The sequence below is a fragment of the Chlorocebus sabaeus genome, chromosome 3, assembly GCF_047675955.1.
Source record: "Chlorocebus sabaeus isolate Y175 chromosome 3, mChlSab1.0.hap1, whole genome shotgun sequence".
Lineage (NCBI taxonomy): Eukaryota > Metazoa > Chordata > Mammalia > Primates > Cercopithecidae > Chlorocebus > Chlorocebus sabaeus.
Window position 1 is genome coordinate 21,304,915 of NC_132906.1, and position 25,557 is coordinate 21,330,471.

At 40.2% G+C, this 25,557-nt stretch overlaps 1 protein-coding gene across 24 annotated transcripts in view; it reads right to left on the reverse strand.

The window, feature by feature from the left end:
- EPSTI1 (epithelial stromal interaction 1) overlaps nucleotides 1–25,557 on the reverse strand; it is a 315,408-nt gene that overhangs the window by 272,736 nt on the left and 17,115 nt on the right. For all 24 annotated transcript variants that reach the window (XR_012092040.1, XR_012092053.1, XR_012092052.1 and 21 more), the window contains exons 2-6: nucleotides 20,406–20,464; nucleotides 18,881–18,964; nucleotides 15,517–15,590; nucleotides 14,693–14,776; nucleotides 5,083–5,156 (exon numbers count right to left, since the gene is read on the reverse strand). Coding sequence is in view for 11 of the 24 variants with exons in the window: in XM_037986754.2 (XP_037842682.2) it covers nucleotides 5,083–5,156; nucleotides 14,693–14,776; nucleotides 15,517–15,590; nucleotides 18,881–18,964; nucleotides 20,406–20,464 (375 nt within the window). In the remaining 13 variants the exon portion in view is untranslated. The remainder of the gene's footprint in view (nucleotides 1–5,082; nucleotides 5,157–14,692; nucleotides 14,777–15,516; nucleotides 15,591–18,880; nucleotides 18,965–20,405; nucleotides 20,465–25,557) is intronic.

The window sequence follows — 25,557 nt, forward strand, 5'->3', positions numbered from 1 at the left end:
GGATCCCCTTGTAGCCAAGTGAATTCCAGAAAGAAAAACTAAAAGAGAAACTAAATTCCAAATTCTAAATGCTCCCTCCCTTTTGGAGCTTAGGCACAACTAACCAGTACATTAAAATAAACATCACAGACTGCCCTAACAGACTCTTTGTGGCAGTAAGATACCAAATTCCAGCCTGACTCTGGTAGAGCATCACATGACAGATAGCAGACTCTGAAGGAAATAAAAATATTTTACCCCAAAATATATTTCTTTGACATATTTTGAAATGGCCCTGTAAAGCTGTCTTTTGTGGGGTAAATTTGCATCTATAGAGACACTCTTACCCCTTCCAGGTCTTTCCCAGATCAAGGAGAGATAAGTGAGAATCTGATATTTTTAAGGGTTGAAAAGAGAGGCTTTGAGCCAGGCTCGTGGCTCATGCCTGTAATCCCAGCACTTTGGGCGGCTGAGGCAGATGGATCACAAGAGGTCAGAAGTTCAAGACCAGTCTGGCCAATATGGTGAAACCCCATCTCTACTAAAAATACAAAAAATTAGCTGGGCATTGTAGTGCATGCCCATAGCCCCAGCTACGTGGGAGGCTGAGGTGGGAGAAATCACCTAAACCCAGGAGGCAGAAGTTGCAGTGAGCTGAGATTGAGCCACTGCACTCCAGCCTGGGCAACAGAATGAGACCCCATCTCAAAAAAAAAAACAGAAGAGAGAGACCTTTCTTTTTTGGTCATCAAGTGGTTATTAGACATGAATTTTAAATTGTTAATGTTTAAAATGTAGCCAATACTTACATCTCCAGAAAATTCTTAAAAGAACACTTTTTCCTAATCCTCACACACAAAACGCATCTGTCCTGCGTCACTCACTTTCCTACCCTAGCTGGTTAAATAGGCTCAAAATTCAAACCTATCTTAACACTCATCCAAAAAAACACGATCGGAAAAGACGACTACACCCCACCACCACCAACAACAAATTACCAAGTAACATTTAAAATGCTGAGATTTATTTTACCCCATGTTTTAAAGAACCGAAATCATAAAATCCTATGATTGTTTTTTTAAAAAGGCTTATCAACTGTTACTTCACATCTTCTATCTAATAGAAAAGTCCACCCAAAGGTATCACACATGAATTTTTATAAGTAGTAAATAATTACAGAGACTAAAAATAACCTTGAAACTTAAACCAAGGCTAACGGCCGATTTCTACCCTGTTTTCAGGCTCAAGAATCCTAAAACGAATTCTAAATTGTGAAATTGGAGTCTGTCCCCAGCCAGAGTGGCAGACTTAATGCACCATTCATCTGTTCTGCTCTCAGCCGCTCATTGAAACAGTCACAGTCATTCGATTTTTAGGGAAAAGACAGTACTGCAAAAGTACATTCCAGAGGTCCTTCCATAAAAACCATCCTGTGTGCTCCATCTGCATGTGCAATCTGCTTGTGTATTTTCAGCCAGCTTGCACGGGCAGATTAATGCGTACAATTAGAAAGCAACCTCACAGGCATTCGATAAACTGCCTTCATTATTACACTCAGGAGAGTCCCTTTGGATGTCAATAAAAGCCTAGTTTTCTGCCTGTTAGCTAAATAATTGACAACACTAAAAATAATCAGAAGCAAATGAACGAAGTCAAGAACAAGGTGTTAAGAAAGAGCACATTAAGATTCTCATGGTGGTGCCTCAGGTTGCTATCATGAGCTTTTTCTCCAGCAACTTGGATTTACAATCTGCTCAAGTCCATGGTTGCCCTCTCTACAGAAAACAGTATCATTCCTGGTCTGCTGTGCGAATCACACATTGCAGCATGGTGAAGCTAGCAAAGTACTGACTGGTTTGAAAGAATTTCTTATGCACGTTTCTATTTTGTGTTCCTTCGTTTGACAGTTTCAGGAGAAACTAATTTGGGAGGTGGGGGTAGGCAGTCTGGTTGGTCTGGCAAAACCTTTGTGATGTTAAAAATCCAAAGAGCTGGCTGGATGCAGTGGCTCACACTTGTAATCCCAGCTCTTTGGGAGGCCAAGGCAAGTGGATCTCTGGAGGTCAGGAGTTTGAGACTACTCTGGCCAACATGGTGAAACCCCGTCTCTAGTAAAAATACAAAAATTCACCAGGTATGGTGGCATGTGCTTGTAATCCCAGCTACTTGGGAGACTGAGGCAGGAGAATCGCTTGAACCCGGGAGGCGGAGGTCACAGTGAGCCGAGATTGAGCCATTGCACTCCAGCCTGAGCAAGAGAGCGAGACTCTGTTTCAAAAAACAAAAAAAAAATCCAAAGAGCTTTCCTAGACTTTTTTTTCCCACCACAAACTGATTCTAAGAAGGTATGACAAAGACTTGTCATATAGAGGATCCATCTTTTCTAAATCTCTTTTATGTTTCTAACTATACAATTGCTGCTTATTTCATGAGCTATTGGTCTTTTAATTTCAAAAGTAATTCAAAACACAATACTCTTTTTCAAACAAGAACCTCACGCATATACCTCTTCTCGTGTTTCTCAATAGGCTTTAAAAATCAATTTGAGATCCTTCTCGTTTTTAGCCAACCTCTCTTTTTCCTGGTTACCTGGGACTTTTACAACAAGCAGAAGAAAGAGCAAGAGTGAAATGTGCGTGTAATTGAATTCAGCTCCACTGATAGTAGGCCGGGTGGCTGAGGGCAAAGTTTTTTTTTCTTTACAGAAAAAGGGTGATTGATCTTCTGTATTTAGTTGTTTTACTAAGACTCAAGAAGCTAGAACTATAAAAGAAAGGAGGTTGGACGCACAACTTCTAAAGTCTTTTAAAACTTCAAGAATCTCTTATCCTTTACTTTGCCATATTTAGAACTCTCCAGAGAATGAACCCATTCAACTATCCAGTCCTGTGCCCAAGGCCCCTCGCTGCTAAATAGGTCTTCCCTCTTCTGATGTAAAACTAGTATGTCATAGGACAATGACATTTGTTCTCATTTGTGACTCTAGGCTACTAAAGTTGAGAGGTGAAGCCAGCTGGACTTCTGGGTCGGGTGGGGACTTGGAGAACTTTTCTGTCTTACAAGAGGATTATAAAATGCACCAATCAGCACTCTGTAGCTAGGACTGTAAAACACACCAATCAGCGCCCTGTGGCTAGCTAGAGGTTTGTAAAATGCTCCAATCAGTGCTCTGTAAAAACACACCAATCAGTGCTCTGTGGCTAGCTAGAGGTTTGTAAAATGCACCAATCAGCACTCTGTAAAATGGACCAATCAGCAGGAAAGGGGCAGGGACAAATAAGGGAATAAAAACTGGCCACCGCAGCCAGCAGTGGCAACCTGCTTAGGTCCCCTTCCACATTGTGAAAGCTTTGTTTTTTCGCTCTCCACAATAAATCTTGTTGCTGCTCACTCTCTGGGTCTGTGCCACCTTTAAGAGCTGTAACACTCACCACAAAGGTCTGCGGCTTCATTCCTGAAATGAGTGAGTCCAAGAACCCACCGGAAGGAACCAACTTCGGACACAAAGCCACCAGCCCAGCCCCTAATCTCTCTCACCTCTTCAGGCTGAGTCTCGAAATAAATTCTCATTCATTCTCTACCCATGAGAGGAGAGGCAATGATACATTCACAGCCGTCATCTAGTGCCTTCCTCCCACCATATCTCCGCAAGATAGACAGTTTCTCCTGGTGCTTAGCTCCTTAGTTTCCCACTAGCTCCTCACTCAAATGCCTTCCTTAGAAGAAGAGTGGAGAGAGACAGGCTAAGGATTCTGTGATGAAAATTAGAGCGAGGCTCCTTTTTAGCTAAGGAGGATGACATCACTTACCAACACTCTCATCCTACCCAATCCCATCTCCCATCTATTTTCTGGCCTGGGTAGCAGAAACACAGTATATAACTTGTTAAGGAGCGAGCAGCGGGTTGAGAAACTTCTCTTCCATTCCTGCCTCTGAATCTTAAAGCAAGAAAGGGCTGCTTATGACAGAGGCAGGATAATTTTAGTAGCATGAGAAATCAGAGGATACTGTGCTGAGGAGGAGGAATATGTTGGAGGGTGTCACAAATACGCTCACCCCGACATGTGAGTGATCTTAAATTCTGCAAACAAGGAACAACAATGGAGCGAGAGATCAGGAGGCAGGCAGTGAATATTTCATATGAAAGTGGAGCGCCTACTACTGGTTCTGGTGGGACCAGAAATTCATGTACAGCCTCCATAAAATAAAAGTTATATGAGCCTACTCAACAAGGGCCTACTGTAAGAAGGATCGTTTCAAGTGCCTGTAATAGGCACTTTATGTCATTTACATATTTTATGTAATTCTTGCAAATGGCCTATAAGATAGATACAATCTCTATTCAAGGAAAAAAAAAAAAAAAAAACGCTGACATTCAAAGAATTTTAGCGGGAGCTAGGACTTTGAACCCAGATCTGCTTGGTTCTATTTCTACCACATTTAGAATTAATGTAGGGCCTGAAACAGGATTCTTTGGTTTTGTCTTTTAATCAATGTGCAGGTAACCTGGCTACCAAGAGTTAGGACATGAGCTTACCCTTAAAGCCTACATAACAAAGTAGATTGTGTTACAAAGCATGTAGTAGTTGCCCTGTATCTATTAGCTGCTGTTGTTCACAAGTCATACTGCAAATTACCTTGCTGTATGACCACCAGTGGAGAGTTTTGCCAATAACTACTAAATGACTTCTCAATTCTTGTCTAGAAAAAAATACAGGTGTATAATAGCCCTCAGTCCATTAGATAAATCCCTGGTCAGTTTAGATTCTGGTTAGGCACTTCAGTGCAAACACTCTGTTCCTTATATTGGTATCCTGGAAGTCAACATAAGCAGAAGTACCTTGGATCACCAAAGGATCAAGTCTTCCAAGTCATTTATAATGGAGAATTTCTCAAATTTAGTGTTATTGACTACTAAAGGATACTTTGGTGAGTAGACATGACTCCCACCTTACTTACATGGTGACAGAGTTCAATTACATAATTAATAGAACAGCCAATAACCCAATACCAGGTGTTTTGACAAGTGACCATCACCAAAATTTAAAACCTGTAAGAACAATCTGCCTATAAAGGCACAAAGTTCTGGAAACATTAACTTACTATTGTTGATGCTCTCTAAATGCTTCTCTCCTAAGGTTTTCTTGAAGTCTTTTTTTCTCCTCCAGTTTATTGCTCTGAAATTGCAAATATCAAAACATAACTTATTAAAGATGCTTTAAGCAGAGCCATGATGCTAAAGTTACCCAAGGTCCAAAATCCTAAGGTTCAAGTGGCCTTGATAGTCTAATACAATATCCTGCCAGAGGCTCCAAGATGGTATTCCCTGTCAGACCCACGGGCACTGGACTGAAAGCCAGGAGCTCCAAGTTCTTTCCACAGCTCCCCTCTCCCAACTTGATTGGTATAATCACAGAACCAGTATTTTGCGTTTTTATTCTTTAGTTCAAATGATAGCAACATTTATTTTTTAAGCAGTGCTTTCAAAATGTTTTAATGAAAACATGAAATTTCCATACCAAGTATGTTAAATTAAAATTATAATAAATGGTTCAATAGCTCATACAAAATTTATATATACACCCAAATTCTACTAAAGTATTCAGGAAGAGATTTTCAATAAGACAGCCCAACTCCCTTCTGACTTAGAATCAGATACTTAAAGCTGTTGAGGGACTGAACAGCACATGTCATAAAAGAAGCCATCCACTTGAATAGAAAATAGTTTTTTTTTTTTTAATTAGCTGTTTGGAGAGCCTGGAGATAAAGGGCTTCATATTTGATATTTCTGTCACCATAGCTCTGGCATATTTTAATCCAATTTAAATAACCCAGGAACATTTGCTTTTTGCTCACCATGACACACTGTCATTTTTTAACTTGCTATGACCTACGAAAAACAAGTAAAATTCCTAGAAAACAAATTTAATGGGGAGTTGAAACACATTCTACTATCCAGGAGGATCATGAAGTTTTAAATGAATCCAAGAGAGACAGTAAGCAGCTGGGTTTACTTTAATAAAAAAAATTGGATTTGCCCAGAAGAGGACCTGTGAAAGGAGAAAAATGGAAATCATCACTTTCAAGCCCAAACATAAGTCTGGTTCCATCTTTCAAAGAAAGGAAAAAACTGCTTGTATTGTTCATTTCCATGAAAGTCTTCATTCACTTAAAACTAATTACTAGTCCCATTTTGAAAGGCAAAATGGATGATTTCAGTTTCAGAAAAAAACTAAAGGAAATTTATTACAGTCAAATAGAATCAATTATAAGGCAAGCAACTGGATTATTAATGAAACACAGAATTCTAGGAGGCAAACTAATGGAAAATTATAAAACCAAATAAACATGATTCTAGTCTAGGAAAAAATCCTGACTCATGAGCACAAAAGTGTTCAATGGTGATGAGTTCCCTGCCCTCCAGGGTGGGGACAGGGGGGGTTGTGGTGGATCTCAAAGGGTGAAAGACAGCAAACAAGCAGTAAGTGTTGATTAAACCAGTACTCAGAAAGCTACTCAGAGAACAGTGAGAAAGCCACAAAAACAGCTAGAGACAAAAGGCTGGATTCCTTTAGCAAGGTCAGAAATTAAGACCACTGGTTTTAACCTTTTCACTAATAGATTCCAACTCACAAACAGTCACATAGTAGCTAAATTTTATCCAACAAAAGTCTACTTATGGCCGGGCGCAGTGACTCACGCCTGTAATCCCAGCTCTTTGGGAGGCCGAGGCGGGCAGATCATCTGAGGTCAGGAGTTTGAGACCAGTCTGGCCAACATGGTGAAACCTCATCTCTGCTAAAAATATAAAAATTAGCCAGTCATAGTGGCAGGCACCTGTGATCCAAGCTACTCGGGAGGCTGAGGTAGGAAAATCACTTGAACCCAGGAGGCGGAGGTTGCAGTGAGCCAAGATCACGCCATTGCACTCCAGCCTGGGCAACAAGAGCAAAACTTCATCTCAAAAAAAAATAAAAATTAAAAAAATTAAAAAAAAAAAAAAGGCCGGGCTTGGTGGCTCACGCTATAATCCCAGCACTGTGGGAGGCCGAGGCGGGCAGATCACAAGGTCAGGAGATCGAGACCATCCTGGCTAACACGGTGAAACCCCCTCTCTAGTAAAAATACAAAAAATTAGCCGGGCATGGTGGTGGGCGCCTGTAGTCCCAGCTGCTCGGGAGGCTGAGGCAGGAGAATGGCGTGAACCCGGGAGGCAGAGCTTGCAGTGAGCCGAGATAGTGCCACTGCACTCCAGTCTGAGCGACAGAGCAAGACTCCGTCTCAAATAAATAAATAAATAAATAAATAAATAAAGGTCTGTTTATGCCTCAGAAGTTAATAGTTGATGGAGAAGTATTTTGGGGGGGAAAAAAGTAGTAGTAGTAGTATTTCTGGAGTAGTTGAAAAATTATATTCAATCCCTATTCATATCAAATGCCTGTTATATGCTTGGTACCATGTTAGATGCTGGGAATATAGCTACGAACAGAGCAGTGCCCATTCTGGAAAATGTTACAGCCTCGTTGGGGACACAGACAAGAAAGCAATGATGGCGTGTGCTAAACACATTAGGGGAGAACAGTTTGCAAATAACATAGTAAGAATGTAGAAAAAGCACTTAAATGGATTGTCAGGAAATGCTTTCAGAAGTTCCACAGTCACTCAATGCCTACTTAGTGTTAGACTCCATCCTGAGCACGAGAGCCAAGAAGTTGAATAACACTGGGAATATGGTTTCTAACTTCGGATAAGCTGCATGTTACGAGGGTGCTTCCTTCTATGGAGAGTAGACTCACAGCTTTCTTCATATTCCCCAAAGAACTGATGACTAAATAAAAGGATAAATACCATGGATCTAATGAGAGACAGAAATTCTAAATCCAACTCAATCTTAAGCAAGAGTGTTTCAGGAGGCGGAGAAGGTAGGAACAGGGTTACTACACTCCATTATATGGGTTGTTCAGCCCAGGGGGTCCCAGCAGGTGGGCGGGGGGTAGGAAAGGAAAGATAGAGCCACTGTTCACCTCACCAAGATTTGTACTGCAGCAAGTGGCTGCTTTAGCACAGGGGAGGTATGTTTTTCTGTGTCACACAAAGACAGAATTGACTGCCTGAATGGAGAATTGGTCTCTAATTTGCACAAAGGCAACCACGGGCTGGTAGTAACCCAGGACAGGAAAGGGGCGTTCCCAGAACTTACATTTTTAATATACAAAAGCACAAGAGAATACATCAGCTCAAGGAAACCCAAGAAACTTGTGGATAAATTGAACAATGTTTATGGAGAGAGGAGTAAAAGATAAGGTTGAGAAAGTAAGAAGGAATAATTACATAGGAACCTATGTGCCAAGTAAGGGAGTGTGGACTTTATGAAACCTAACAGTAAACCATTATATTAAGCAGGAAAGGAAGTGGCTCACTCTTATAACAACATGGAGGTTAAACTGCAGCAAGGGCCACAAATACACGAGAACCCCTGGGGTGATTCTCACAGTAATCTAGGCCTTAAATTATGAGCCCTAGGGGAGAAAGAAGAAAGGACAGTCTTGAGAAAAACTTAAGGGACAGAAATAATAGGAAGTATGCCGATATGGATAAGGGATGAGTAAGAAAAGGAGGAAGAGTCTAAGATTACTATCATTTAAGAGCATCAGAATGAACTTATGAGTTCAATTTTGAATTTATTGGATTTGAGGTATACTTGTGGAATATTTAGGCAGAAATATCAAGCATGTGGTAAAATAGATGGTTCTGGAATTTAGAAATATGGTCTGGCCTGAAGATATGGACTACAGAAATCAGCACAAACAATAACTAAATCCTCAAATGTGGAATTTTTCACCTAAGGAGAGGGGGCCTAGGCCCAGCAGTATCAGAGGAGACCAAGGGATGGGATCTGGTAAGCATCAATAGTGGAAAAACGAGTAGAAGAAAAGGATCCCAGGGACATTCAGGAGGGTGAAATTTGAAGGACAGAGTACTTATAATCGTTAATATTAAATTTCAATTTTATTTATGTATTTACTTGAGACAGAGTCTTGCTCTGTTACCCAGGCTACAATGCAGTGGTGCCATCTGGGCTCACTGCAATCTCTGCCTCCCAGGTTCAAGTGATTCTCATGCCTCAGCCTCCTGAGTAATTGGGATTACAGGTACGTACCACCACACCTGGCTAATATATGTGTTTTTGTAGAGATGGGGTCTCACCATGTTTCCCAGGCTGGTCTTGAACTCCTGGGATTAAGCAATTGGCCTGCCTTGGCCTCCCAAAGTGCTAGGATTGCAGGCATGAGCCACTGCACCCAGTCTTAATATTTAATTTTACACAAAGCAAAAATAAGTGAGGAATTTAAGAATCTTTACTGGGTTATTTTCTTTCTTTCTTTTTAAGAGCTGGGGTTTCACCGTGTTGCCCAGGCTGGTCTCAAAGTCCTGGGCTCAAGCAATCCTTCCTTCTTGGTCTCCCAGTGTCCTGGGATTACAGGCATGAACCACTCCGCCCAGCTGGATTTTTCAATTAAGAACACCATTGGTGATCTTAGTTAGATTAGAACCAGAGAAGCATTAGAAAGAAAAGTCAAACTCAGCCTACCAACAAATGAGGAATCAGAGAAGGAAAGGAATCAGAGAAGGAAATTCTTAAGCTAGCTGAGCCATGTATCCCCTGGGGAACTTTTTTTTTTAAAATAGAGATTCTTTGGTTCAGGTGATCGTTAGAGAGTCAGTCCACAGAGTGACATTTGGGAACCAAATGTGGTAGAGGAGTCTTTGAAGAAGTTTGAACCATAATGCTTGGGACAGAGGAGTTGAAAGCAGACCACTATACAGAAAATTTGTTTTTACCGTGAGAGATTTGAGTAAGATTAAATCCTAAGAAAGAAAAACAAAAACAAAACCAGAAAGTGAGAGGAGAAAGGGAGCATAACTGATGGAGAAGCAAGGTTCCCAGGGAGATAGGAGGGAAGATGACATGGTGAACACAGGTGGAAGAATCTATGGTACCAATGAGGAAAGGGACCTTCTGATTCCTCCTGAGATAGGATGGGGGTAGGTGCAGCAAAGGGAGAGTAAGAAAAGAGAAAAATAAAGATACTTAAGGCCAGTGACCTTTATTTCCTATGAAGTGAGAGACAAGGTCACATGCTGCAAATGAAAGGACAGTATAAGAAGAATATAAAGCCAGCAAGAATCTTGGTAATTGGGATTGGTCCCCAGTTACAACGCAAAGAAAAAAAAAAAATGCTGGGCATTGTGAAAGACCCAGCTGAGATGAAATCTCAGAAATGTGGTGTGGCAAAAGTAAAAACAAAAGTCACATTTGTTTTTCTCTCCAGCAACCTCATTCATGTGGGTTTAGTAGAAATGAAATAATTGAACCCATCCAATTCATGCATAAAAATAATAATACTCTCTATGCCTCCCTTCCAAGAGGTTGATATAATAGATTCCAATGAGATAGTGTTAAAGCACTTCTTTACATTTATAATTAGGTTAGGGAACCTTTACTGAGTGCTCACCAAGTGCTAGGTATCGTACTAAGAGCTTTGCATATATTGCATCCTCTAGTCCTGCCAGTCTCATTATTACATTATTATACCCACTTTACAAATAAGGTAAGTGAAGCACAGAGAAGCTATCAGCCTACACTCTTAATACCACATCTTTATTTCAGAGATATTAACATTACAACATTATGGAGTTAATTAGTGAGATCCTATTACATTTCAATGACCAAAGGTTTAATGCCTCCACCAATTCATCTACAAAGAAATGCATGATGTAAATGAACTACATTTCTTGGAAACAGTGATGTTCCCTGAAAGTTTTCAGAAATGGAAATGTTTCCCAGTTTATATAAACAACATTGAAATAATTTCCTCAATGTTGAGTTTACCCCTAAAATTGTTCTTAAACTGGTAGCCTTTGCTACTACTTGCTTCCTAGAAATAAGAAAGCAAGAAGTGTAATTCCTTAACATGTACTTGTATGCATCTCTGCATCTAATATGCAGAACTTATTTTCTACCAGTTAATTCCTACTTCACCGTATAGCATTAAAACTAACTGTGCTTCTCATTGTCTGCATAAAACACTGTGACTTCCAGTGCTTCAAATGACTTTGGCAGCCATAGCTTACTGGAAAGAGCGAGGAAAGGTGTTGGAAGTCACTCAGATCATTAGCTGGTTTCCTGAATTCTCTGAGGTTATGATACCAAGAGGTTGGGGGATCAAATGAAGTACAGTTGGGCCTCCTTATCTATGAATTCCATATCTGCTGACTCAACCAACTTCGGATGGAAAATATTCAGGGATGAGGAATAGATGGTTACAACTATACTGAATATGTAACACTATTTTCTTGTCATTATTCCCTAAACAATGCAGTATAACAACTATTTACACAGCATTTACATCATATTAGGTATTATAAATAATCTAGAGATGATTTAAAGTATACAGAAGAAGGTACATAGGCTATTGTAAATACTACTCCATTTTATATAGGATTTTGGTATCCATTGTGTTGGGGGGGTGGGGGAGGCAGCAACCAATCTCCCATATCTAAAGGGTGGCTGTATTTGGAAACTATATAATGCTGCATATTATCTCAAACATATGTAGATCAAAAGCAGAGCAAGATGAACCTAGGAAATAGAGTCTTTAGAATGCAGTTAGAAGATTTTCATATTTTAGGTTTGTGGGTATCACCAAAATATGGGAAAATAAAATTATTATTTATCATGTGATTATGGGGGGAAAATGTGATTTATTCCCATAGCACTAAATTTGGGTGAAACGCTCACTGTGGGGAGTTAGGAAAACCTGTCTATTTATGCTGAAAGAACCAGTGGCAAAACACTTGCATCTGGTAGACTGCTTTTTTACTCTAATGCTCTAATGTCTTAGAGACATTGTCTCTGCTTTATAGATTTCTTGGATAAGAAATCAATGCATCATTAATTATAAAACCACATGAGTAGTATTAGTTTCCTATTTCTGCTATAATAAATTACCACAAAGTTAACAGCTTAAAACAATATACATTTATTATCTTACAGCTCTGGAGGTCAGAAGTACAAAATGGGTCTCAATGGGCTAAAATCAAGGTGCCAGAAAGGCTGTGTTCCTTCTGGAGGCTCAAAGGAAAATAATCAGTTTCCTGGTCTTTTCCAGCTTCTAGAGGCTACCTACGTTCCTGGGCTAATGGCCCCTTCCTGCATCTTCAAAGCCAGCAGTGGTGGGCTGAATCTTTCTCCTGGTATCATCTCTTCTTTCTCTAGCTCCCTCTTCCAATTTTAAGGACCCCTGTGATTATATTGGGCACCTGGATATTGCAGGATACTCTCTATTTTAAGGTCAGTTGATTAGCAACCCTAATTCCACCTGTGACCTTAATCGCCTTACCCATATAAGGAAACATGTTCCTAGGTTCCAGGGATAGAACGTGGACATCTTGGGGTGGAGCATTATTCTGCCAACTACATGAATTATAATCTAGTTTTAAATCAATAAATATCAAACACACAATAGGCCAACTATTTCCCCAAATCTTTGCTCTCCCTAGCCCTCTGAGACTTGGCTTTAGAATGTGGATGGTAGAAGAGGGTAAGAAAATACCTTTTTCATTTAGCGCTAAGCAGTGGTGTGCTGGTCAACATGTAATCCGGTCTAGCAGGTAGGAGGAGGGGAAATTAATCTGTAGCATTTACTGATTTCCACATCGTAAATATTTTCCAGCACAGTCGGTTTTAAGCTGACAATGATGAAGCCAAGTAGCTCAAAAAATCCTGAAAATGTCACAATTCTCACAGTACAAGCCAATACAAGGAAGCTACAGCACATCACTCGAAGTATATAGACTGTGACAGACTCTAGTCTAGGGAACGCAAGTTACATTCCTGAACTGAATACAACTGAAGTATACCAGTGCTGTCTCCAAATTTCCCCTTTTACCCATAGGGTTAACTCTTCATGGGCCCGCCTGATATGACTGAATACTAAAGAGTTGGTTGACTTTCACACCTTTCTGACTATGAAGGATCAAAGAACATGCACAAATGCTGGCAAGGAATCCAGTCTACTCTTCCGTCACTACATGCTGCACACAGAGATGATGACCAATCAGAATGAGACCCAATGCCCCCTGACTTCTTTTGGGAGAGAAGAAAATGAAGGCAGAAGGGGACCAGTGGCCGGTGGGGGGAAAGTCAGAGACAAAGCTAGAGGCTCCTGGGCGACAGTAGGCTTCTTGGATTCTACTTGGCTCAGAGTTTTCTGGGCAGCAGTCATTTGCCTAGGGAGGAGGGCAGTGTGTTTGCAGGCTGATGTCCATGTGTGTGTTTGCTGTGCATTTTAAAAAATAAATGCTCCATAAGCACAGCCATTATCACTTCCCTCAGCCATTTCCACAATGGCAATGTGAAATATGTCATTTCTAGATGGCTAATGTCCATTTTTCTTATCTGACACAAGCTACTAACTAGGCTCACATTTAACATGAAAAGCTACAGATTTATCTACAGCAGGGAAGGCTGGGATCATGGTGACAGTGCAGGCCAATCAGCCAGAGAAATCACACCTGTGGAAGAACAAGGATGGGTCACTCCTTCTTTTGCAAGGTCATTTAAATTAATGCTCCTCAAGCTTTTATGTGCACAAGAATTACCTGTGGAGCTTGTTAAAACGCAGATTCTGATTCAGTAGGTCTGAGGTAGGGCTAAAGATTCTGCTCTTTTAACAAACTCCCAGATGATGCCAATGTTGCTTGTTCAAGGGCCATATTTTCAATGGGAAGGGTCTACAGATCAACTCTCTCCCCCCATCTCTCACATCCTGGCAAACTTATGCCAATAGAATTACAGTTATCATGTTAGGAAAGGGAAAAAAAAAACCCACCACTTTTAGACAATGTTAAAACAGTTTAGGCCAGGCATGGTGGCTCATTCCTGTAATCCCAGCACTTTGGGAGGCCAAAGCAGGTGGATCCCTTGAGCCCAAGAGTTCGAGACCAGCCTTGGCAACACGGTGAAACCCTTGTCTCTACAAAACACACACACACACACAAAATAGCTACAGTGGTATTAACCTGTAGTCCCAGCTACTCAGGAGGCTGAGGTGGGAGGATTGCCTGACCCCAGGAGACTGAGGCTACAGTGAGCTGTGATCACACCACTGCACTCCAGCCTAGGCAACAGAGTGAGAGACCCTGTCAGAAAGAAAGAAAAGAAAGAAAAGAAAAGAAAAGAAAAGAAAGAAAACAGTTTCAACTACACACATTTATGAATAGTGTATACTATTGACCCATGAAGAAATTAGCTGTAAATGACCCACATGCCAGCCAGTTATGGGTATTAAACGACAACTAATAAATGACCTTTAGGACAAGAGGTTGTAATGCAATAATTATTAAGGGTCTGCAACCCTCTTCACCCTATTCCTGGTGATGACTTAATGACTGTCTTTGTTCTACCTGAAATACAGACTATGCTCCATAAAGGGAATACCTCCTCTAAAATCACAAGACCTAAGCATGAATCTTCCTTTGAAGGATAAAATGGAAGGAAAAAAATTGGATGAGGAAAAGAAGGGTGGGCAATAGAAACAGAGAGAGAGAAAAAGATGGGTAAATTTTTAAAGTCACTGTAATAAAAATCTTCTACAATGAAACTATAATTGTTGATCAGCAAATGTGAACTAACCCTCCTCCTCCTCACCTTCTCTCTCTGAATTGCCTTCATTTTTTGGAGTTCAGCTTCTTCAGCTTCCTTCTTGATTCTTACAGATTCTTCTCTTTTTAGCTAAATTGTATTGAAATTACAGAGAACGAAAACAGTTACCATTTTTCAGTCTGAACTCTGGAACACAAAATTATGATGAAAGGCAAATTACAGTATTGTTTGTGCTATACCTCACCATGATTATAGGTTGTTACTTCAAGCTACTTAGATCACAGAGAATGGCCGGGCTACATCTTCTGCCTGTGAAATTTCTGTCTTTGTGTTTCTTCCTTGGTCTGTCTCTTTTTCAATGTCTCTGTCTTTATCTATCTCTGTCTCTGTGTGTGTGTGTGTGTGTGTGTATGTGTGTGTATTGGGGAGGGAAAAGGGAAAATAATTTTTTATTTGAATTTGTAATTTGAAAAAAATTACAAAACTCAGTGTTCACTGTAAATCGCTGGGAATCTTAAATCTTTTTTGTACTACTTCCATGACTGGCATTCAGTAAACAAACCCACATTCTTAGAACCAAAACATTCCAAACATAGTAGACTTTAAACTATAGTTAAACATAGTTAACTTAAACGAGAAAAAAAATTCCCTTAACAGAGGGTCTTACTGAGTGATAAAGGGCTTGGGTAAGAATTGAAGGTATCCATCTCTTCTCACTTCGTGATAGTTTTGATTTTGAAAGCTGCTGTTTGCAGTTGGTTGGAAGGTTTTATGCTTTTGGTAAAGTTACTGTGTTATTTCACGGTTACTTGAAAGAGCTGGTACTCATATTCCTTACCAAAATTAAACTAAAAGAGATGAATTCTGACCTTTTGCTGGTATTTAGATTGCATCAGCTGGAGTTGTTGTTTCTGTCTGACTTCAGTTTCTGACTGGCTTCCACCTTAGGAAAAAAAAATCCACAAAGGTGAAACATAAATATTAAGCTGAAATGTCAGCCATCGAGGACTAATTAATACGTAATAAATCTATAACATGAGTTTCCTTAACATTCTCATGCTCTTGGAAATAAGAACATAACCAGTTTTCCTAATAAGACCTTAAAGAAGAAGAATCGCTTAGAAGAGAGAGCTGGATAGAAAGAGAAGGTCATATTTTTAAAACAAAAGAGCACTTCACTAAGGTTTTCCAATCATGTAGGTATTAAAGTTTTCACTTGGATTGAGACCATACCTAAAGGTCTGTGCTAAATAGAAGAAATAGTGCCTGTCTTGGAAATTGTAGAATATTCTTCCTGCTTGAATATGACCATGCCTGAACCTAGTAAAGACGGTGATCAAAGGTGCTTCTATTGCTTTTCTTCTTCTAACTCAATTGCTTTATGTTCAAGCAGCAAGGCTCAGGAAGCTCTCAGAAGTCTTGCCACTAGACAAGTATGTAGTCTTTATAACCCAGTTTCTAAAAATACAACGGGAATATTCTAGTTAGTAACTGATCATCAATCCATACTATTTATTGTTCTTTCCTTATATAGTCAAAATAAAAATGTGGCTGTGAGATGATTTACTTGCTCTCTCTTAAACCTAAAAGAATTTGAGGCAGCTTGACAATCATCTAAGAATTGCTGTTTAGGGAATCCTCACTGTTTATGCAAGTTTGGTGTGCGTATTATAAAGATTCCTTTGAAATAATTCTCTGGTGCTTTGGTCACTAAAAGTGTCAGCTCTCTGCAAGATTCACTCTCACAGAAGATGCATTAAAACAATTGGTGTTCACTATAGATCTCATAATTGAACTGAGAAAGATACCATAGGGACTTTTCTTCTGAGATCCAAAAGATAGGCCTGTTTGGTGTTGGCCTTTTGACTGCTATTGTGGGGAATGGGGGATGTTTCTTTCAAAACAGTGAGGAATGTTGATGCTTTTCTCTAATGTTACAGCAAGTTTTAGCATCTCCTGCAACCATTCCAATATTGTAAGGGGTAGAGAAGTAGAGGAGGAGTTGAAAATTCGAAGAAATGGAGAAAGTCAGATGTTTAAGCATTTACAAGTTTTGTTCAAAACTCATCTCAAAGTTTAATACATTCTAGAATTTTCTTCTCTACCCCCAAGCCCCTCCCACACACACATACCTGATTATCCCTAGATAATGCATATAACAGGAAGTCAAAATGAGAATCTTGCTCATTTTCTGCTAAGACTTCAAGACAACAGATGCCAAGCACTTCAAATTCTAAAGTGAGGTAATGGCCCCTGAAAGCAGGATCTGCAAGGAGGTAACTGAAACCTACCTCGAGGAACCTTAACTAACTTCACCCTATAAAAGAGGTTGGTCAGGCCAAAGGGAGGCAGAAATCTGAGGAAAGATGTCATTCTGCCTCTCTCCTGTGTTTTGAGGAAGGAGAAATCTTCACATCAGATGAGCAGGAGAGGTTTAATGAAAATCAGCTGGAGACCTCAACCTGCATTTTTAAGAGTCTGAGGGTCCTATTGAATTAATGCCTAGAATAGTTAGAGCCTAAAGGTATAAGGCTGTTGTCAGTTGGCCACTGAGATGAGTCCTCAAGAAGAGGTAGCTACATTATAAATGGCCCGTATTCACAGTTTATGAAAAGAAAGAATGCACAAGTATTCCCTGTACTTTTAATATTATTCTCATGAAAGAGAAAGCCAACATAAAGCCATCTAAAGGGACTTGCCTATGAGGGCCATGTCAAGAACAATGGAACCCTAAAAGGAGTCTACCAAGAGCCAACAGTGAGGCCAAGCCCTGCTGACAGGAAAGGAAATCATATCAGGGAAATCCAGGTGGGAGATGGGTAGCAGAGAGTGGAGGATGCTGAAAAACTCGAAGAATCCCAGGAAGGAGAATGAACAGTCAGGGCAAACCTAGGCTCAAAGAAACCAGGATCACTGCACTACGAACCCCGACCTCTCTTATCTCCACTTCCCGCTTCAACCCTAGAAAGGTCTGGGAACAGAACAGTGAATCTGTTCTGGGAATCGAATCTGGGAACAGAACAGTGAATAGAGAAAAGTCCAGCCACACCCTGTTCCACTTGCTAGATTCCTACCTGAAACAGGCCCGGGTTAGAGCAGGGCAGCAGCTCTCATCTCCATTAGTAACAGAATTTTGATCAGTACCTAAGACTGAACATTAATTACTGAAATGAGACTGTTTTAGGCCTAGAATTAGCTAGGTCACTCTACTGTTTGAGAAAGACCAAAAAGTTTTAATTTCTTACAGCATCCAAAAAGCCTGGGAAAGACTGGTCTCACATAGCCAATCTCAGGGGCCAAGTTATGAGATATTAAAGCTGTTTTCTGATTGTATCCTTCGAGTCTGGCTCATATGCACAAAGGAGGCACTTGAGATTAGCCCTTTTCATGAAATACAGTGGAATGATGATAATATTACTATTACTTCCTCTCATTAAATAATTTCCAAATTAGATTTTTACCTATGTTCTCATGTTCTTGGCGGGGTGGTGGTGGGGGGGCACGGGTCAGGGAACTGCTCTAAACCTGTTGCAACAGGAAGTGGCCCCTGACGCAAGACTTGCTTGTATTAACTAAATCTGTGGACTCTGTGTGTCCAACCCTTTACATTTTCAGCTGCTGCTAGAAGAGAAAAAGCAAAGAAAAGATGTGAATGATTCCCATTAGGTGGCATCCCCTCTGAATGATTCAAACACCAGCAAAGGCGGCCCAGACAATTCATCACACTGGCAGCACCTGCTCCAGAGGCCCAGAGGTCTCTATCTGTAGAATAAAAACACAGGTGATGTTTCTCTTCTACCCACCACCGGGTTTCTAGCTAACTCTCATCTTCCTCTTGGAACTGACTCTCCACTCCTTTTCTTCAGATTAACATTTAACTGCCATGATTAATATGCTTGTGCTAGCATTTACTCCCATCCTGACTAGTGCTATGACAGGGCATATGCAGCGCCCCAGGTAAGCTTTCTTCAGAGTCAATCATCTAAGAGGCTCTAAATTATTTGGCAATTAAGCCATCACTGTGTTCCCATAGAACTCTGGCATTACAGGTTTGCTACTTGCAGAAAATCAGAAAAAAAAAAAAAAATGTATACACACACACACACACACACACATTAAACGCATTCCAAACAAACTACAATGGACATTCACAGACAGACAAAGGCAAGCTGCTAACAGGATCCATAGGTGGCCCCGCCCTCCCGCATTCAGGCAGTGGCTGTGCTTGCTTACCTAGCCGCCTGGGTACCAGGTGAACTGGTTTAGCTCTGTTCTGCTCCTTCCACTTCTCCAGGTTGGCCAGCTCCTGTTCCGCAACTAAGCCAGGTGAGAAATATCAAATCGTCAGTTACTAGACTTCTAAAAGAAAACCAGTTCCTTCGAAGCATAAGAAACAACTATTAGAAGGCAATTAACTACATACGAGCATGAGTGAACAAGACTTCCAGGTTAGAAACACAATATTCAGCCCTGACCCCTATGTGTCACCCTGGGCCCGGCCCCGTGGTACTTCTCACCAAGAATCAGCACAGAGGGTTCAAATTTGAAAAACCACCAGGGCTCCCACTAAAACAAAGAAGTATAGATTTTCCTACCATTCTGGCATTTTAAAAACTCTGTATCAAGTTAATTTTTAAAGTTTCCTATAGATAATGTGTGCAAAACTAGAATATTTTCATGTCAATAAGAACTTTCCACAGACAGGTAAACATATCCCCAGAGAATTCTGATGCCCATACTCGCTTTATGTTCAGTGCTCCCCAAGCTTACTGCAACTCTAGGGAGCGAGGGCTCGGTGCCACGGGTGGGCACCCTGGCTCTGGTTTTGGGCACTCCAGACCGCCATGCAGAGTCGGCTTCCGGGGGAGCTGGGCTCATTTCCTAAATGTTCACTGTGCACGACAGCAGGGGGCGCCAGAGAGAAACTAGTTCTGTCACTCCAGCGCCTTCCCTTATCTCCTCATGAGACCTGTTTCAAATGTCCATTACTAGAAAAACAAATTCTGAAACATTTCAGAATCCAGATCACATTGAGTGAGACTTAAGCTCCTGTTAAGTATTTAAATCAAAAGCTTGTAAAATACCAGATCGGCTGGCAGTTCCCGTAGTCCCTGCACGGCTGTGATTGTCATATTCTTCACTGACCCACTGTCCCACCCGGGGCTACATGTCTGGTGGGGACTCTTTAGAGCGCTTTTTCCCTTTTGTGCCTTTCTGTCCACCATTAGTCATGAAGTTAAATTTCGTACCGATTATCTAATAAAGGAGACCATCGAATTTCAGCATAGCCCCACAGCTGGGCTTGAACAAGCCTACTATTTCTTAGCGAACTAAATGAACTTTAGTTCTCTTCCACCTCTAAAACATAATGCTATAACTTTAAATGGCAGCATTTATATTTACCGTACATCAATTAAACATGTTATGCACACATTAAGTACAGAGAGTACAAAAACGAGTAAGATGTGGTCCCTGCCCTCAAGGAGGTTTATTGGCAATAAGTGTAAAGTTGTTCAAGCCAGTAGAAATCCAGGATCTACCATCATATCATGAGTTCTGTTACTAATGTAGAGAAACAAACTTAGAAGTGTTAATAGAATATTTTTAAAGGTATAATCAAAACTGCTGATGCTTTTTTAAAAAAACTTGAGATTTGGTGAGTCTATATAAATCAGAAAATAAAAATACTTCACACCAAAATAAACCAATTGTAAAAAGAGAGAAGCATTCTGAATGTTAAATGAATGGCTATACGTACTTCTTTGTATCTGATTTCTCCGGTTTACATTTGGTGCTATCAAGGTATATGCACTTGTGCTAGAAGGAAGAGAAAAAAAAATGCTTATTACCATGAGAAACTACCAATGCATATAAGCCACCAGATATTTTTCCTTCTATTATACTGTATTTATGATCATTACCATCAAATAGGCACCATGAAAGATAATCTTCTTAAGACCCTGGTCTGTTCTCTGGGACCTCACAATCTTGATGTCAAAGTAAAACAAAGGACATGACCAAATATGGAAATATAAAAAATTCGATGAAGAGTGACAAGTGACTAGTTGGTATACTGTTCTTGTAGGGCTCCACCGTTCCTCTAGGTGGTGCTCGTGAGTAAATTCCTTTAAGATTGCTTTAGATTGGCATTCTCTTCCATGTGACCACACCGAGGTACAGGAAACATTGGTACATTTTTTGTTCCCACAGACTGAGAGTAGAGGCCATTTGCAATGCAACCACCTCCTCTTGATGACCTGAGTAGCTAACTGGCTTTTAGGCTTTGACTTTTCTAGGCTTATGTCCACTGGGTCTCTTCTTCTAGGGACACAGGTTGAGCATAATCAGGGGCTCGGAGAAGCAAAGAGTCATTTCAAACAGGGGGATCAGGGAAGACTTTTTAAGCAAAAATATTCACCTCCATGACACTAGGAAGCTGTTAAAATATTGTGAGCTTTTGAGGGCAGAGAGTGTGCTTGATTGATGTGTATTCCAAGCCCCTGGCACAGTGTCTGGCACAAAGACACTGGCTGCTTGATAAATGTGGGCTGAACTAAAATAAAATGATGCTACAGACCTGGCCTGTGAGTCTGTGTTGGGGTGGCTCTTTTTTGAGATGATACATGTGATCCCACAAGAGCATGAATACTCCGTTAAGCAAAAATATAGCACAGCAACAGACTGCAATATACGTGTAGGTACAGTTTTAAGAGAAATGCTGTGGATAAACACAACTAGCTTATAACTGTAGGATTTAAGAAGGGGAAAAAAAAATCCACCCAGATACTCTTGGAAGTCTCTCTCTTCTACCTGAATATATCATTTCAAAGGGCAAATCAGCAAAGATTGAACAATAGAGGCCAAAAGCACTGATCAACAGAAGCCATTTCCTTCCTTATCTCATTATTTTTCTAGCAGCTAGCCTTCAGCCAGCTTCAAACTGGGCTTTAATTTTAGACTTGCAAATGTGAGGTGTGCAACAGCCTTTGCATGCAAATGGGGCTGCTGGATGCCCAATTACCTAATGTATATCAGCAGACGTTGCATGTGTAGCCTAGCATGCATACAACGTTATGAATACAAAATTAGGAGGCTGCCACTGGAAATTAATCTCTTGTCCATTGCATATTCTTTGTACACCCTAAGAAACATTTTTCACTCCTGAATTGCCAGTACTTTATAGGAGCTTGGAAGCTGCAATCCTGTGGGTAGTCCCCGGAAACTTGAATATGGTGCAGTGGTGAGCCATTCTACAGAGACTGAAAGCTGAAACATGAGATACTAGATGGAAATGCCCATCATGAAATTGCTACACAATCTTCAATGTCGGCTAACATTGTGGTATAGAGCTTTTCTCTATGAAGTTATGGGGTCCAATGACTTACATTTTTAATGAGTTCCAAGATGATGCTGTTCTTGATCTAGGTACCACACTTGGAAAACCACTACTATAGAGCAATCAAGCTATCTTAGAGCACTTGGGGTAAAAGAAAACTTAGGGATTCATAAATCACTGGTAAAGACAGAGGTTGAATCTCAGACCAAAGATCACCAGGTCAACTGAGCAACAGTGATGAGACTCCAATCTAGGACTTTTGACTTAGTTATCTGTCTGCAGCTAACTTTTCAACTCAATGTGCGAAGCACAAAATATGACCATCCTTTAACTTTAGCCCCTTGATAGACTTCCAAACCGTGCAACCTACTTAACTGAGCACTTGTGGATTTATTATATTAGGGGCTTGTAGAGAATGAGGGGAGATTCCAAAACAGGGATACTAATCACTTTAACAGAACTTACACTTTAGTTAGGAACAAGTCAAGAAAACACCAAAGCACCCCACGAGAATATCCAACCACTCAACATGAGTTCTGGATGGGGAAAAAAACAAAAAAAAGAAACAAAAAATAAATTAAAAAAGGATATCCAAACAAGTCTTAAAGTGGGATGATGTAAGTACTCAGAGATCCAAAACAGTGGAGATTCATAGAGACCTCAGAGGAGTAAATAACTGAATAGCATGAAATAAGAATAGCAAGTTGAGGCTCAAAGAATAGGATCCGAAACAGCAAAAGTGTTTCTTTGCCAGGACTTTGCCAAAAGCAGCTTCACAGAGAATTTTCCAAGTCCATGAGTCTCTCTTACAGAAATTTTGCAAAAGGTTTGGAAAGAAAAATCAATTTGTTTGTAAAAGATTGTAGTCTACAGTATCTAATCTGGTTAAGTTTTTAACTCTGACATCATACTAGAATCTTCTGTCTTAGGAATAGGACTTCAGTCAATCTACGGCCAATGTGTGTAGCCTACAGGTACCTAATAGAGAAACGTAAAATAAAGGGAAAGAATTAGCTCTGAATTTAGAGGGTTTTTACTGAAAGCATTTTAGCATAAACCCAGGCAGTGGTCCCAGTAATAAACATTTTACGTACATTTTATGTGAATTCCTCGGCAACCATCTTAACAATATTTTATTGACTGAAAATGCCAAATCTAAAACATGTTATAATAGTCCCAAGAAAGCATTGCCAAGCAAATGGTAAGGAATTTAGCTTCTATTTCTGTTTCTTAACATAGGAAGAAGAGCTTAAGTCAAAGGATATGCTTTTCATTTTTTAATATCATGTGTCAGAGTGTAATGCCTTCGTAGATACACATATTCATCCCTTCTTTCTTAGCTTTCTCTTGACATGAATAGCAAGTATAATTTATTAATGTTTTCAGCCAATTAGTTTCTACCCACAGCAAAGGCCTTTGCTGTTTTAACCTATGTGCTATCTCTTTCAACAGCCTGACTCTCGAAGCTGCTGATCTAGACAAGTCCAACAACCAACATTTCATATTCTCGTCATTTCCTGATTAAGCAACATTCAAGCCACTGAAATAAATGTATATATTTGAAAATGAGTCTCCTTAATTACCTCATTGAAATTTAATGAAATATCTCAATTTGTAAGATTGTTTTCACTTTCCAACAGCGCACATCCATGAGATATACTAAGGGAGAATATATGAAAGAACAGACAAGATAAAATGTTTTTCTGCACCACAAGTAACATAAAATAAAAAGATATTCAAGAAATGTTTGGCCAAGTGCAGTGGCTCTTGTCTGTAATCTCAGTACTTTGGGAGGCTGAGAAGGGTGGATCACTTGAGGTCAGGAGTTCAAGACCAGCCTGACCAACACGGTAAAATCCCATCTCTACTAAAAATATAAAAATTTGCCAGGCGTGAAAGTGCACTCCTGTAATCCCAGCTACTCGGGAGGCTGAGGTAGGAGAATCGTTTGAACCCAGGGGGCAGAGGTTGCAGTGAGCTGAGATCGTGCCACTGCACTCCAGCCTGGCCTATAACAGCAAAACTCTGTCTCAAAAAAAAAAGAAAGAAAAGAAAAGCAATGTTTTCCTTGTGAGGTCTCTCGAGTTACACAGCTGCATCTTGTGTGTACATTCTTGCACAATTTTTATAACCTTTTATCAATAAGTACTCTGAAAAAAATGTTATGTTGAAGTTATCAAAAATATCTTGGCTGGCTAAAAGTATTACATAACTATATCCCCTGGTGTGTACAAACTGCACCAGATGTAATTTAAATTTCTAATTAGGAACAACACTAGTTTGACGGAAAAAGAAATGTAGTTAAGAGCAAAAGTTCAGAAAGAGAAAATTAAGTGAAAAACATAATTTCAAGCCGAATAGTAGACATGTAAAGTCTACAGTCCTACAAAAAGTTGGTTTGAAGTTTTCATAGTTCAAGAAAATCCTATCCTTGGGTATACATAAATTGAAAAAAAAAAAAAAAAGACTTGGGGATAATCAAAGGCATTTGGATACTTACCTTTCTAGATAAGACATTCCATATTGGTTTCTGTTACATGACCTTCAATGTAGGAATCTGAAACTTACTGTTTTCAGTCAACACTGAGTCAAAACTTTTGAGGCATTTAGGTTTCCAAAAGTTTTTCATACATAGATCAAATTCCCAAGAAAAATAGAAAATGACAAGACCAGGCTGAGCGAATTGCCCTTGACCCCTAATCCTATATCATAGCATCCCTGATCAAGTGTTCCACATCTCCAGTGTGGAAACGTTTATGAATTGTCTTTGGCCTCAGAAACTACAGAGGCTAAGACACTCTATGCACACCCAAGAAGCTAATGTGTAATTGATTAGTTCTTTCATCAATACAACTCATAGCTTCTGTTAGAGGGCCGAATAGACACACAGTGGGTAAAGACAGATAAATAAGCAGAAAATCATCAGGGCCTTTGTTTATAGGATGCCTTTAGGAAAACTAGAAGCATGCACACCCAGGATCCCATGGCTTAGTGAGACATTGTAAATTCATGCAAACTAGAAAAAAAATGCTGCTTCTTTCAGGTAGAGGTAAAGACACATGGTTTGGTATATATCTCAGCCACAAATCACACCTTAGCTAGGCAAGTGTGTGTAGTCACCAATCTGCACAACCATATAGAATGGACCATATAGAATGGACCTGAGGGCCGGGCGCAGTGGTTCACGCCTGTAATCCCAGCACTTTGGGAGGCCGAGGTGGGCGGATCACGAGGTCAGGAGATGGAGACCACCCTCACTAATATGGTGAAACCCCGTCTCTACTAAAAATACAAAAAAAAATTAGCCAGACGTGGTGGCGGGCGCCTGTAATCCCAGCTACTTGGGAGGCTGAGGCAGGAGAATTGCTTGAACCTTGGAGGCGGAGGTTGCAATGAGTTGAGATTGCGCCACTGCACTCCAGCCTGGGCAACAGAGCGAGACTCTGTCTCAAAAAAAAAAAAAGAATGGACCTGAGATGATGTATTTCTTCACTTAAACACACACCCATAAGTAAAAGCCACACACAAAAAAAGTTAGCAAGAAGCAGTCACACTAAAAATATAAAGAGTGTAT